This window comes from Nomascus leucogenys, chromosome 25, assembly GCF_006542625.1.
Source record: "Nomascus leucogenys isolate Asia chromosome 25, Asia_NLE_v1, whole genome shotgun sequence".
In the NCBI taxonomy this organism is placed as follows: domain Eukaryota; kingdom Metazoa; phylum Chordata; class Mammalia; order Primates; family Hylobatidae; genus Nomascus; species Nomascus leucogenys.
Window position 1 is genome coordinate 14,792,489 of NC_044405.1, and position 15,450 is coordinate 14,807,938.

Consider the following 15,450-nt stretch of genomic DNA (forward strand, 5'->3'; position numbering starts at 1 on the left):
TTTTACATTCCCACTAGCAATATGTGAGTGATTTAGTTTATCTGCATTCTCATTAGCATTTGATGGTATCACTGCTTTTTATTGGAGCCTTTAAAAAGGCTAAACATGGTTTAGCATGTTTATGTTTTTAAGATCGTGGCCGGGCGCGGTGGCTCACGCCTGTAATCCCAGCACTTTGGGAGGCCGAGGTCAGGAGATCGAGACCATCCTGGCTAACATGGTGAAACCCCCGTCTCTACTAAAAATACAGAAAAATTAGCCGGGCATGGTGGCAGGCGCCTGTAGTCCCAGCTGCTCGGGAGGCTGAGGCAGGAGAATGGTGTGAACCCGAGAGGCGGAGCTTGCAGTGAGCCGAGATCGCGCCACTGCACTCCAGCCTGGGCAACAGAGCGAGACTCCGTCTTAGAAAAAAAAAAAAAAATCACAAATATTAATATTATCTTGACCACTCTTATAAGAACTCAGTGGTTTCAAATTAATTTTGTGCTTTTAACCCAGGATGAGGCTTTCTGTGTACTGGAGCTGGTTCCATTTGCCTCTCATTTTAAGAGGCAGGTTTAATGTATATGTGCAAGTTTCTACTTTAAAGTTTTGTTACTTTGAGTCCATGAATTTTTGCTGAAACTACTGAGGCATGATTTTTATAACTTCTCTTAGATCACTTTTAAAAATCTGAATCTTTAAAACTTTTACTGTTAGGAATTTTGGACAGTAAAGTTAATAGTTACCAGTTAGTATGCATTTACCATGGATCAAGACTTTGTAACTGCTTTACAGATACTGTTTTATATCCTTAAAAATTCTGCTTTTGTAGCTTGTAGCAGTTGGAGTTGTTTGGAATATAGTGGCCATGTGGAGCTGGGCTAGCAGTAGACTCACTATGTATGTGTGGCAGGTAGTGTTCATCCTGCTCTAAGTCATAGATGATTTTTTTTTTCACTATCATGGGAAAATTGTGGTAATGTCTTATGTCTTTAACTTATGTGAGTAAACCATAATTCATGTGCAATTAAGAGAGGACTCTATAAAATAGTGTTTGGTCCCTGTGAAAAGCGTGCTTTTCCAGGATCTTTTTCTTTTCTTAGAAGAATATGTTTTCTTCAAATTAAAGTACATATTTTATAATTATCACAAATAAGTTAGATATCTCTCTATTCCTCTTCCACTTATTTTGTTTTTATGTACTAGACAGCTTTCAAATGATGTGTTTGTTTTTATTTTGTGTATCAACAGGTGACAGTTAAAGGATTTGAACCTTTAATTCAGTTTGCCTACACTGCTAAACTGATTTTAAGTAAAGAGAATGTGGATGAAGTGTGCAAATGTGTGGAGTTTTTAAGTGTACACAATATTGAGGAATCCTGCTTTCAGTTTCTGAAATTTAAGTTTTTGGACTCCACTGCAGACCAGCAAGAATGCCCAAGAAAAAAATGCTTTTCATCACACTGTCAGAAAACAGACCTTAAACTTTCACTTTTGGACCAGAGGGATCTAGAAACTGATGAAGTGGAGGAATTTCTGGAAAATAAAAATGTTCAGACTCCTCAGTGTAAACTCCGCAGGTATCAAGGAAATGCAAAAGCCTCACCTCCTCTACAAGACACTGCCAGTCAGACATATGAGTCCATGTGCTTAGGGAAGGATGCTGCTCTGGCCTTGCCTTCTTTATGCCCCAAATACAGAAAATTCCAAAAAGCATTTGGAACTGACAGAGTTCGTACTGGGGAATCTAGTGTCAAAGACATTCATGCTTCTGTTCAGCCAAACGAAACGTCTGAAAATGAATGCCTGGGAGGAGTCCCGGAGTGTAGAGATTTGCAGGTGATGTTAAAATGTGACGAAAGTAAATTAGCAATGGAACCTGAAGAAATGAAGAAAGATCCTGCTTCTCAGTGCCCAACTGAAAAATCAGAAGTGACTCCTTTCCCCCACAATTCTTCCATAGACCCTCATGGACTTTATTCTTTGTCTCTTTTACACACATATGACCAATATGGTGACTTGAATTTTGCTGGTATGCAAAACACAGCAGTGTTAACAGAAAAGCCTTTGTCAGGTACAGACGTCCAAGAAAAAACATTTGGTGAAAGTCAGGATTTACCTTTGAAATCCGACTTGGGCACCAGGGAAGATAGTAGTCTTGCATCTAGTGATAGGAGTAGTGTGGAGCGAGAAGTGGCGGAACACCTAGCAAAAGGCTTCTGGAGTGACATTTGCAACACGGACACTCCTTGCCAAATGCAGTTATCACCTGCTGTGGCCAAAGATGGCTCAGAACAGATCTCACAGAAACGGTCTGAGTGTCCCTGGTTAGGTATCAGGATTAGTGAGAGCCCAGAACCAGGTCAAAGGACTTTCACAACATTAAGTTCTGTCAACTGCCCTTTTATAAGTACTCTGAGTACTGAAGGCTGTTCAAGCAATTTGGAAATTGGAAACGATGATTATGTTTCAGAACCCCAGCAAGAACCTTGCCCTTATGCTTGTGTTATTAGCTTGGGAGACGACTCTGAGACGGACACCGAAGGAGACAGTGAATCCTGTTCAGCCAGAGAACAAGAATGTGAGGTGAGCAGGAGTATGTTCTTAATTCATTGTTTTAATAACCATTAATTGAGATTTACTCTGGATCAGCTCCCTTTGTATCATTAGGGATATAATCAGGTTCAGGGAGTGGGGAGGAAACTCATACAAAGTTAATTGTAAGACTGTGTGATAGGGCTGGGCGCAGTGGCCCATAACTGTAATTCCAGCACTTTGAGAAGCCGAGGTGTGGGTGGATCACCTGAAGTCAGAAGTTTGAGATCAGCCTGGCCAACATGGCGAAACCCCGTCTCTACAAAAATTAGCTGGGCGTGGTGGTGGGTGCCTGTAATCTCAGCTACTCGAGAGGCTGAGGCAGGAGAAGCGCTTGAATGTGGGAGGCGGAGGTTGCAGTGAGCTGAGTTTGCACCACTGCACTCCAGCCTAGGAGACAGAGCAAGACTGTCTCAAAAAAAATTTTAAAAACACTGTGTGATAAATACCAAAAGAGAGAGATGAAGTTTGAAGGACTTCTGTGTTCATTTGTTTCCAGTAGATATATTAACCATAAAGTAGGTTCACACATTGGCTGTGTTCACACATCGGCCATTTAATTGTTTAAATCAAATGCCATGCTACAAGACAAAAAAGAATAATGATTCTATGCTCATTATATGATAGCTCCTGGAAAAATGCAGCATATATTCACTCTTGCTCATTGCCAACAAGAACCTCTAGATCTGGGACATGTCCCTGAGCAATGGTTTAACAGTGATTAGTTGTAGGAATGTGGCTTCTAGTGGAGTAAAGTTTATTGGATCTAGTGTTTCATGGCCATTGATTTTTAAATTTTCCTTTGGCCATTTCAACTATTGATGAATGTCTTAATTTAGCATGAGTTACATGTAGCTGGTATGATATTAAAGCAAGCTTGATTTGTGTATTCTGTTTGTATTCGATAGGTCCTTTCTGTAAAATATTACTTATAAGTCCAATAATGATAAAGGCCTGTTAGTTCCTTCCAAAAATATATTAATTAAAATGTTTTTTCTTTTTTTTGTTTTTATATTTTATGATTTTGTTTGCCTTTCAATAGTTGACTTTTCTCTTCATAATCACAATTTACGTTCTTTTTAAAAAATATTTTTCTATTCATTGCATTTTTTCCCCTTTCTTGGGCTTTATTTGTTTATTGTAAGAATACTTAACATGGGATCTACCCTTATAACAAAACTTTAAGTGTACGATACAGTATTGTTAAGTATAAGCACAATATTGTACAGCAGATCTCTATAACTTATTCTTTTATAACTGAAACTTAACCCATCCAATTGCAATTCCCCATTTTTTCCCTCTGCCTAGCCCCTGGCAACCACCATTCTACTCTCTGTTTCTGTGAGTTTGACTGTTCTGTCTACTTCGTATAAGCGAAATCACGTTGGATTTTCTCTTCTCTGTGTTTGGCTTATTTCACTTAGCATGATGCCTCCCAGGTTCTACATATTGTAGCAAATGGCAGGATTTCCTTCTTTTTATCAGGCTGAATGGTATTCCTTTGTGTATACACACCACATTTTCTTTATCCATTCATCCATCCGTGGACATTTAGGTTGTTTCCATATCGTGGCTATTGTGAATAATGCGGTAATGAATATGGCGGGGAGTGCAGTCTGGGCACAGTGGCTCATGCCTGTAATCCCAACACCTTGGGAGGCTGAGGTGGGTAGATTGCCTGAGCCCAGGAGTTTGAGATCAGCTTGGGCGACATGGTAAAACCCCGTCTCTACAAAAAATACAACAATTAGCCAGGCATGGTGGCATGTGCCAGTAGTCCCAGCTACTTAGGAAGCTGAAGTGAGAGGATCGCTTGAGCCTAGGAGGTTGAGGCTGCAGTAATCCATGATTGTGCCACCGTACTCCTGCATGACAGAGACCCTGTCTCCAAAAAAATATGTGTAGATCAGTGCAGATATCCCTTTGAGATGCTGATTGCAATTCTTTTGGATAAATACCCAGGAGTGAGATTGCTGGGACATACAGTGCTATGATTTTTAATGGTTTGAAGAACCTCCATACCATTTTCATGGCAGCTGCACTGTTTTCCCACAGGTGTACGAGGATTCCAATTTCTCTGCATCCCATTCTTTGGCATTTTCTTTGGTTTCTTAGCTGTTGGGATTACAGGCATGGCTTTGAAAGGAGCTTTCTTTTTTAAAAATAATCTTGGCTTTGGAAGGAGAGGGATTGGTGATTAAGAAGTAGTATGTATGCATGGGTTATATATAGAGTGTTATGACATTATAAATGTAGCATTTGGAATTACTACAAAAAGAATATTAAAATTTTTTTTAATTTAAAACATTTTATGTAACTAATATCTATAAGTTTAAAAGGTAAGTAGGTTGCCAGACTGACCTGTGTTTCATTTACATTTTTGGTAATTAATTAAACCCACACAATTTTGTTTTAAAAAAGTTTCTTTTTCTTTTTCCAAATTTAAGTATGTCGAAATGACTTTAACATATTCATAAGACTTTTCTAACTTTTTTTTATATTGGCAAGTGAAATGTGTATCTTTTAGAGTGATTTATGTGAGGCTAACATTTTCTTGACAGAAAAATTTTCTGAAATGCTGTAGAAATTGCTAGCATAATTATACTAATATCAAACCAATGCTGCATAGTCATTTCATTCAAAAAATAAAATAGATTTTATTTTTGGGTTGAGTAAAAACGTCTGTGTATTAACATGCAATAGTAAAATAAATTCTGTCTGTACATTTTACGTATGTCAGTATTTGTGTTAATATGTTTGATTTGCTGAAAAAAAAACTGCTTAATGTATTTGTCTTTTGAAATAGACCATAAATATAAATTAGATTATCAGTTTTTATTATAATGGATTGTATAGAAATTGGGAATAGAAGCCTATGTTTTCTTTAATGTAAAATAAGTTCTCTGAAAAACCTAGATGTATACCTTCATCTTCCTAGGTTTGAGTATAATTATAAAATACAGCAATAATTAGTAATATTTATTTCATATTCTAGGTAAAACTGCCATTCAATGCACAACGGATAATTTCACTGTCTCGAAATGATTTTCAGTCCTTGTTGAAAATGCACAAGCTTACTCCAGAACAGCTGGATTGTATCCATGATATTCGAAGAAGAAGTAAAAACAGAATTGCTGCACAGCGCTGTCGCAAGAGAAAACTTGACTGTATACAGAATCTTGAATCAGAAATTGAGAAGCTGGTAAGTGTGAAAGTTTCTTGTTACTATTTAAATTCCACCACTTTCTTTTTTGTTAAAGAAATAGTTTTTAAATTTCTAGGTTAGATATAATGCTCAATTACTTATTTTAATATGTATCAATTACCATTTTATCATTTTTACCATGATATGCTATGATATGTAAGTGCTTTTTAAAAAAAAAGGTTTTCAAATTAAGAATGACTTTACTGTCTACCTAATCATTAGTGGTTGTGAATAGATTAAAGAAATTATAAAGCACTTTAGGTTCTCTGTTTTGTGTCTATAAAAGTTAATATTCCGGGTGTTCATTTAAATGAACTGTGGACCTGAATAACTTGTTTTGGTTGATACCAAAACCAGACCAACCAGGATCTTTCATCTAAGGAAAAAAATTCTGATAAGATATGGTGATATGAATTGAAAATATTAATATCTAATGGGATCCTAAGTGAGAACAATGCTTGCTTTTGAATCTTTTCTTTTTCTTTTTTTGAGATGGAGTCTTGCTTTGTCGCCCAGGTTGGAGTGCAGTGGTGTGATCTCGGCTCACTGCAAGCTCCGCCTCCTGGGTTCACACCATTCTCCTGCCTCAGCCTCCGGAGTAGCTGGGACTACAGGCGCCCGCCACTGTGCCTGGCTAATTTTTTTTTTTGGATTTTTAGTAGAGATGGGGTTTCACTGTGTGAGCCAGGATGCTTTCGATCTCCTGACCTTGTGATCTGCCTGTCTCAGCCTCCCAAAGGGATTTCAGGCGTGAGCCACCGTTCCTGGCCTGAATCTTATTTTCTACTCCAGCATCAGGACACAAATTAACTGAAAATTGATTAGTTTACTCCTCTGTTTCTTTTTTCCGTTGGTGGAAGGAAGCATTGTATGAAAGAGGACAACGGGTAGTACAGGCCAACTAAAGCTAAGATATAGTTAAAGATAGCAAGGAAACAGCCTAGAAGTAGTAAAAACATTGCTTGAATATTCAATTTTGTGTCTGTTAATTGTTGAAAGTTTAAGTTGGGACTGTGGCAAGTTTTCAAGCATGAACATTCTAGCTGTGAATGGCAATTAAACAGCAACAATTTAGGGAAAAAAATTGTGCCTCCAAGAGAAGTTGAAAAATAAAAAATTATTATTTATATATGGTACGTATACTTTGTGTAAAAAGATAAAAAATCACAACTATATTAAAGAGATGAAGCATAACTAAATAAAAAATAAAGGAGGAACCAGATGTTTTACAAATAGAGGCATGAGAGATGTTAAAAAAAAAAAAAACAAAAACCCAAACACCGACATGATATTGCTGAATAGTTAAAATTGTTAAAACCAAGGAGGAAAAGTTTTCAATTCTATAGTACTTAGTACTTTTAGAGTGTATATCAGTAATACCTTTAATAAACACTGGTGTTCTTTCTTATTCAGTTTTGAATTATAAACCCTTACCTGCCTTTAGAAGGAGTATAGCATTTTGAGCTTCAGTTTTTATTCTGTGCTGCAGTACAGAGATGCTTTTTACACTGTTCGGTTATGCGAAGCTAGTGGAATGAAATCTACATAAAATTGTACTACTGAAGTTCTTAATTCTGCTTCTTAGTTGTTCTTCTTGCTCTTTCTCGTCTGCCAGAGACGAGATTACAGGTGTGAGCCACCGCACCCGGCCTCCATTTTCCCTTTCTTAATTGACCTTCTTCCTAATGTCTCTGCCTAAACTGTAAACTCTGTGTTTGGTATATTGCTTCTGTCATCATAGTAAGGTTCCTTTCATATGGTCAGTGAATTAACTGCTGGTTAATTTTCAATACAAAGTAATATTTTGTTTCTCAGCAGTTTTTATGAAATCCCAAATCAGAGTGGTCAGTATCCTGTTTAACTATTACATTAATTTGGACTCTGGCTTCAAGAAACAGACTCCTGATTGAAGAATGAATGAATGAATGAATGAATTTGTTGTAGGGAGATAGGTACCTCTCTTTTAGAAGCTAGACAATGGAGCCAGGCCTCATAAATAACAGGGAACAAAAGTGGAAGACTCCTGGGAACCCAGGGACTTCTCTCTGCACCCGCTTCGGTCTCTATCCGAGAGTGGCTTTGTGTGCCGCTAAGTGCACATGGGAGGGGTGGCTGTGGCACAATGCCTGAATAATTTCACTGTCCTCCAGGGACTAATCCAGTCAGAGACTACTGTTTTAGTCAGTTCTGAATTCCCAAGGAGAGCATCTTACTGGCCTAATTCACTCAGGTATCCTCTTCTGTGACTAGAGAGCAAGAACAAAATAGAAGAGTCAAGACCCTCCTTTCTGGGCAGGCACAGCAGACATCTGATAGTGTCTCCTGCACCTAGATAGGCGCCAGTCTGACTTCCAAAACAACCCCAGAGAAGTCGTGTTGGAGTTTTTGTATCAGAGTGACTCATTTGTGTTTCATCTTCCTTGAAGTCTCTACTCAGTCCTTCTTCACACTACTCTCAGTTCTAGTGATTTGTACAGGCAAACTCCAGTTGCAGCGTGAGGGGTACATTACAAATTTCTGTCCTGCGTAGATGTCTTTCTCAGATAAACATAAACAGAAAATGTGCTGCTTATTAGCTAATAAGAATAAGAAAGTTGGCCCGTCTAGAAGTAAAAGAATTTGACGTTTAAGGTATTTATTATGGTAAGAAGTTTACTTGGACCCTGGTTGTTGGGTGATGTTATGGATCTTGTCTTTTGTAAACAGAAAACTAGGAGGGTTACAGCGAGAGGTTTATACTTAGTAGCATGGAGAGTTGAGAATACAGAGGAAGGAATGTGAACAGATATTTGTGTATATTTTAATCTCATTGAGATGTTACTTATTGAAAGTAACATGGCCAATAGACAAGCAGTATTCTTAGTCTTTATAGTCTAAAGATTATAACAAACCTATTTAAGGGAAATTGCTTGTTTAATAATTAAACAGCCATTTGCACATAGTGAATGACTGGTTGGCTTTAACATATAAATAGATTCACAGTATTTATTGCTCTGGTCTAAAAATATTCAGGCAGAAGGCCCTATATCCTAGTCAGTTTGGTCTTTGGCTATTGGCTGTTTGTTTTCCTGGAGAGAAATCTTGGAACTCTTTGCAGTTTGTCCTGAGGGTAATAGCATAATAGACTCTGGATGGATCAGCACATGATAAAAAGGGGTTTGATTACAATAGAATAATTATTCTAAAATGTTTGCAAAGTGGGTTAGTATTATAATTATGTATAAAGGAATAAAGGACACTTTTATAGTCTCAGTGTGTTGGGACAAAGGGAGATGTGAGTTAGCATTCAGTAAATAAGATATTTCTCAACAAGAAGTTCTATCAGAGTCTAATAGAACCTTTGAAGAAAAGGTGTGTATTTATTTGGTGGAAAAATTGATGGTATTGACTTTAGCATTTATTTTGAATTTTATAGTGTGTTAGAGGTTAAGCATTAATTTAGCATTGCTTTTACTATGAGGACTGAATGTGCATAATGCATAAGCCAGTAACATGACTTTGGTTTTGTTGTTGTTGTTGTTGTTGTTGTTGTTTTGAGGCAAAGTCTCGCTCTTTTTGCCCAGGCTGGAGGGCGGTCTTGGCTCACTGTAAGCTCCGCCTCCCGGGTTCACACCATTCTCCTGCCTCGGCCTCCCGAGTAGCTAGGACTACAGGCGCCGGCCACCACGCCTGGGTAATTTTTTATATTTTTAGTGGAGACGGGGTTTCACTGTGTTAGCCAGGGTGGTCTTGATCTCCTGACCTCGTGATCCGCCTGTCTCGGCCTCCTAAAGTGCTGGGATTATAGGCGTGAGCCACCGTGCCGGCGACTTTTAAAACTAACAATTATAAAGTCTTTGGATTCAACTTCTGTTCATGTTTGACTTATGAAGCTCTTGTCTATGTAGCTTTCTTTACAAGATCCAAATTTATTCTTTTCTGGAAGATTAATTCAGAAGCTAGAAAATATACATATCTCTGATAACCATTTTAACCTCAGAGGTAACCCTGAAATGAAGGGAGCCTCGCTTTTTGCAGAAAAATATTTACCAAAATGTATTTCTTTTAGAAAGTATCAAATATTGTTTTTGATATCAACTTGTAAGTGATCAGCAATCAGAATATTCACAAACACTTGTGCTTAGGGTTGAGGTGTTCAGACACCATTTTATTTCATTACTTTTGTCAGTTATGATGGCACAGAAGTAAAACGACCTCATCTGTCCTTAGTGATTTGCATTTTGTGGTGAAGATTATATTTTACTAAAAATAAACCTGTTCTGTTCACAACTAGTCACAATTTACTGGCTGCTCGACCAAAGCGCACCCCAGTGGCCCTTCCGGAACCTGCCCTCTGTCATTCCGTGTTGTCCTTGAGCAGCATTTCTTGAAATGTGGTGTGTGTCCCATTGGCATCATAGTTATCTTGGGGTGCCCCTTAAAGGTGGACATTTCTTAGTCTATACCAGAGCTGTCGTCAAGGCCCTGGACCATGCAATTTACACAAGTCCAAGATGTATGTTATGTGCATTTTGAATTCTGAGAACTCACTGCACGATAGCACTAAGGTCAGACGGAGGCTTTGGAGACAAACGACTGGAAAGCCTGCCTGGCCACTGGGTAGCTTTGTGGCCTGGGGCGATTGCTTAACCTCCAGTACCCACATTCCCCCATTACTAATGTGGGATAAGAGTAACAGCCACAGCAGGGTTGATGCAAGGATCTGATGAGATCAGGGAAGAAAAGCTGTTTGTACTGCCCAGCACGTGCTCAGGGCTCAATATGTATTAGTTGTACTTTAAATAAAAGTGGTTCTCTATTCTTCCTATAAGTATTTGCTGGTCACCCTACATGTTAAATGTTGTGCTTGGTACCAGGACGTCAGAAATGAGTAAGACATAATCCTCGCTTACTTACAGTCTCATAGGGAGCCAAGTTCAAGTGTGTTCATTTTTTCTTGAGCTTCATGTCAGCACCCCCCACCCCATTCTAAAAATTTCAAGCTTTCAGAAAAGTTAAATGAATGGGTGCAGTAAGCAACCCTATACTCTCCATGTAGATTCTTTGATTTTTGACATTTTGCCACATTTGCCTTATTTCTCTCTCTTGATCTTTCCACCTCTGTCTCTCCACCTCAGATCATCTCTGTACCTGTTGGTTTGTCAGTCTTTGCATCTCTATCTCCGTCTATCCGTCTTGGTCCTTTTTTAACCCCACTTGGTTGATCTTGGTCTCTCACCCCTTGGTGTCACTGTCATTTCTGTCCTGCTGTCTTGCTGGCTGTCATTCCTCACTCTGGCTCTCTTCCTCTCCTTTTATTTTCTGAATTGTTTGAAAGCTACCATATTGTGATACTTCATCCTTAAATGTTTAAACATGCATCTTCTAAAAAGAGGCATTCTTAGATATGACTAATATCTTTATTATGCCTGAGAATATCAACACATCCTAAATATTTTTTATTCAAATTTCTATTCTAGTTTTTATTCAAATTACTCTGATTTTCCCATCTTTCATAGATGCTTTTTTTTTCAAACGAGGATACAGTCATCATATGATGCATTTGATTAAACCTGTTTAGTCTCTTAATCTAGAACAAGTACTGTCATTGTTTTAATGACAATAACTTTTTGAAGTATCCAGGCCAGATTTCTCATAAATGTCTTACTTTAAGTATTTGTCTGATTGCTTCCCCATGGCTTTAAGTTATTTCTCCATCCCTTTATTTCCCGTAAACTGGAAATGTTTGAGTTGAGGAGACTGAGTTTAAACATTCACTGGTGTTGTCCTTTATATTGTGTCGCCTAGGGAGGCAGGAGGTCCAGTGTCAGTATTGTCCCACCTGGGTGGGTGGGCACTGCCAGATTGCTCCATTTTAAAAGTAATATTTTTTCACCCTGTGTTGCTTAGTTATCTATGATGTGTTACTTGGGCACTTTATAATTATCCTGTTCCCCAATACTCCTACATCCTTTAGAATATGTTGATGACCTTTACTGTGATTACCATGATTACAAAATCATGATTTTTGTAATTCTTTCATTCTGTTTACATTATTTTAGTCAGTATTCCTCATTAAAAAGGATTGTTCTTCCTTTTTCTCTCTCTTTTATTTTTTTATTTTTTTTGAAACAGAGTCTCACTCTGTTGCCCAGGCTGGAGTGTGGAGTGCAGTGGCGTGATCTCAGCTCACTGCAACCTCTGCTTCCCAGATTCATGTGATTCTGCTGCCTCAGCCTCCTGAGTAGCTAGGACTACAGGTGCCCACCACCACACCTAGCTAATTTTTGTATTTTTAGAAGTGATGGGTTTTCACCATGTTGGCCAGCCTGGTCTCGAACTCCTGACCTCAAGTGATCTGCTTGCCTCAGCCTCCCAAAGTGCTGGGATTACAGACATGAGCCACCATGCCTGGCCTTTTCTTCTTTTCTCTTTTCCCTCCCTCCTACTCTTTGGAATCACTGTGGACTCATGGATTAATTTTTTCTGATTCAATTTGTTAGAATGAGTAATAGTCATTATTCTTTTTGATGTTGACATTTTTCAAATTTGGCCAGGGAGAGCCCGTTCGAGCCAGCTCCTGTCCTGTTGACATAAGCGTCTAGCACCTGCCATAGTCTCACTTTTTAACCTCTGTTATTTCAAGATTTGGAGTCACCCAATTCTTTAAAACTCCTGGTTTCTTTTAACAGTTATATTTGGACTTTGGAAAGCCTACCTGCTGCTGGCGTATTATTCCTTCTGGGCCTTTTTCAGTGGACAGAGCTAGGAAATATTTGCATCTGTGTAGAAAATAAAGAGTTCATTATATCATGAGTTCATATATATCAGGCTTCAGTAAATGAAGGTAAAAAGTACATTAGAAATCCTGAGTTTATGTAGTATTTCCAGTCCAAATTTAGCAGTATAGAGCTTTTGTCTTCACTTCTTTTATATGTTTATGTTTAATCTGTCATCACTTACAGGGAAAATTTTGTCTCCAATTACATTAGTGTATTGTTTCCTTTATTCTATAATATACAGTAAGTTCTCACTTAACATTAAATGATGGATAATGAAACCAGTTTTTTTCCTCATCAACTTTATAATGAAAGGATGTTGAAAAATGAGAACACTTGGACACAGGGTGGGGGAACATCACACACCGGGGCCTGTCGTGGGGTGGGGGAAGGGGGAGGGATAGCATTAGGAGATATACCTAATGTAAATGACAAGTGCCGGGTGCAGTGGCTCATGCCTGTAATCCCAGCAGTTTGGGAGGCCGAGGAGGGTGGATCGCCTGAGGTCAGGAGTTTGAGGCTAGCCTGGCCAACATGGTGAAACCCCGTCTCTACTAAAAATACAAAAAGTAGCTGGGCATGGTGGTGCAAGCCTGTAATCCCAGCTACTCAGGAGGCTGAGGCAGGAGAATTGCTTGAACCTGGGAGGTGGAGGTTGTGGTGCGCCGAGATCATGCCATTGCTCTCCAGCCTGGGCTACAAGAGCGAAACTCCGTCTCAAAAAAAAAAAAAAACCAAAAAAAAAAAACAGTTAATGGATGCAGCATACCAACATGGCACATGTATACATATGTAACTAGCCTGCAAGTTGTCCACATGTACCCTAGAACTTAAAGTATAATAAAAATAAATAAAAAATAAAAAAGAAAGGATGTGGAACAAAATGTTTGTTGAGGACCTGCTGTGTGTTGTTTCTCTTAAAGTCAGTTTCCAAAAACTTGTCGATGATTTTAAGTGAGGGCACACTATATAAAAAGTAAAAAAATTAGTATTACTATTAACAGTAAATAAATTGAGCAGAATTTGAGACTTATTTGCCTTTTTTATGCTTAAATATTTCCCAGTGTGAAGCTTTAAAGTTATTTGAAATATTTGTGTTACCAATTTGATATACAATTTTTTTTTCTATTTATATTACTGGGATTTACTCTACATTTTTTGAGACAGGGTTTCACTCTGTCACCCAGGCTAAAGTGCAGTGGCACAATCATGACTCACTGCAGCCTTGACTTCTTGGGATCAAGTGATCCTCTCACGTCAGCCTTCTGAGTAGCCAGGACTACAGGTGCGCACCACCATGCCCGGGTAAATTTTTTGTTTTTTGTCAAGATGAGGTTTCGCTGTGTTGCCCAGGCTCCTCTCAAAACTCCTGGGCTCAAGCGATCCTCCTGCCTTGGCCTCCCAAGGTGCTGAGATTTTAGGCATGAGCCACCATGCCTGGCCTACATTTTTAATTTGTTTTATTTTTTAATGTAAAACATATGGTTCAAAAGTTAAAACTATATTTTAAAAATTATATACTCCAAATCTTGATCTCATCTTCTCCTTATACCCTATTCATAGCTACTTCCTGTAGGTAACCATTTTCATTAGTTTCTGGATTTTTTTTCCCTGTGTTTCTTCTCTAAAAACGTGTTAACATTTTATGTCTACTGTTATTATCCATCCTGCTGCATAGAAGTATTTTATATACATTTTTCTGTACTTTTTAAACTTAAGAATTGATTTCTAGGACATATTTTTTCTTAGTTCAGAGAGGTTGTCATTCGTTTTCCAGCTCCATAGTACTCAGTTGTGACTGTAACACAATTCAAACCAGTCTTCTGTGGGTGGACAGTTGGGATCCTGCAGTGAATAACTGTATACTGTTTCATGTTTATGGAGCTGTGTCTCTAGGACACATTCCTAGAAGAGGGATTGTTGGATCAAGGGTAAATACATACATAATTTTATTAGATATTAACAGATTCCCCTCCATAGGAATTGTCATATTTGGCCTTCCAGCAGCAGTATATGTGTGTCTGTCTGTCCACACTCTCAGTCAAGATTTGTTGTCAGCTTTTGGGTTTTTTTCCAGTCTGATAGTGAGATACCATGATATCTCATGGTAGCTTTTATTTTTATCTTATGAATGAAAATGAGCATTTTTGCTTATATTTCTCAGTGCCATTTGTAGATTTCTCTGAACTGTCTGTTCAGAGGTTTTACTTAGTAAGGAACTATTAGTGACCGTTTTCTAACAGTGAGTACTCTTTACCCTATCATAAAATTGTCACTTGTTCTTTTGGTGCCAAATTCTTCTATTCTATATCTTTATTGGGTGAGTTATATTTATGATGTTTAAAAAAATTATATTTGAATAAATATTGTCCACTAGCTATTCAAAATAAGGATTTAGATGTAAAGGTTTTTTTTTTTTTTTTTTTGAGACAGTCTTGCGCTGTCATCCAGGCTGGAGTGCAGTGGCGCAATCTCAGCTCACCACAACCTCCGTCTCCCAGGCTCAAGTGATTCCCCTGCCTCAGCCTGCCCTTGTAGCTAGGATTACAGGTGTGTGCCACCATGCCCAGCTAATTTTTTTGTATTTTTATTAGAGACAGGGTTTCACCATGTTGGCCAGGCTGATCTCGAACTCCTGACCTCACATGACTCACCCACCTCAGCCTCCCAAAGTGCTGGGATTACAGGTGTGAGCCACTGTGCCCAGCCTGTAAAGATTTTTTGTTGGTATAAAATCCAGAATGGTACCAGAATGCCAATTTTCTTCCTTTTTAAGAAACAGATCTGTAACTAGAGGTGCAGCACTTCAAACGTGATTTATACAGTTGTTTTTATAGGAAAATGGAAATATATTGTAGGAATAGGTAGCAGGACACCAATAGTGAGTCCTACCCATGACTACAAGTAGTG

At 38.4% G+C, this 15,450-nt stretch overlaps 1 protein-coding gene across 3 annotated transcripts in view; it reads left to right on the top strand.

Annotated features, from left to right (window-relative positions):
• The window catches only part of BACH1 (BTB domain and CNC homolog 1), a 63,499-nt gene that overhangs the window by 26,254 nt on the left and 21,795 nt on the right, over nucleotides 1-15,450 (top strand). For all 3 annotated transcript variants that reach the window (XR_004028573.1, XM_003263825.3, XM_030806033.1), the window contains 2 exons: nucleotides 1,234-2,568; nucleotides 5,573-5,779. Coding sequence is in view for 2 of the 3 variants with exons in the window: in XM_003263825.3 (XP_003263873.1) it covers nucleotides 1,234-2,568; nucleotides 5,573-5,779 (1,542 nt within the window). In the remaining variant the exon portion in view is untranslated. The remainder of the gene's footprint in view (nucleotides 1-1,233; nucleotides 2,569-5,572; nucleotides 5,780-15,450) is intronic.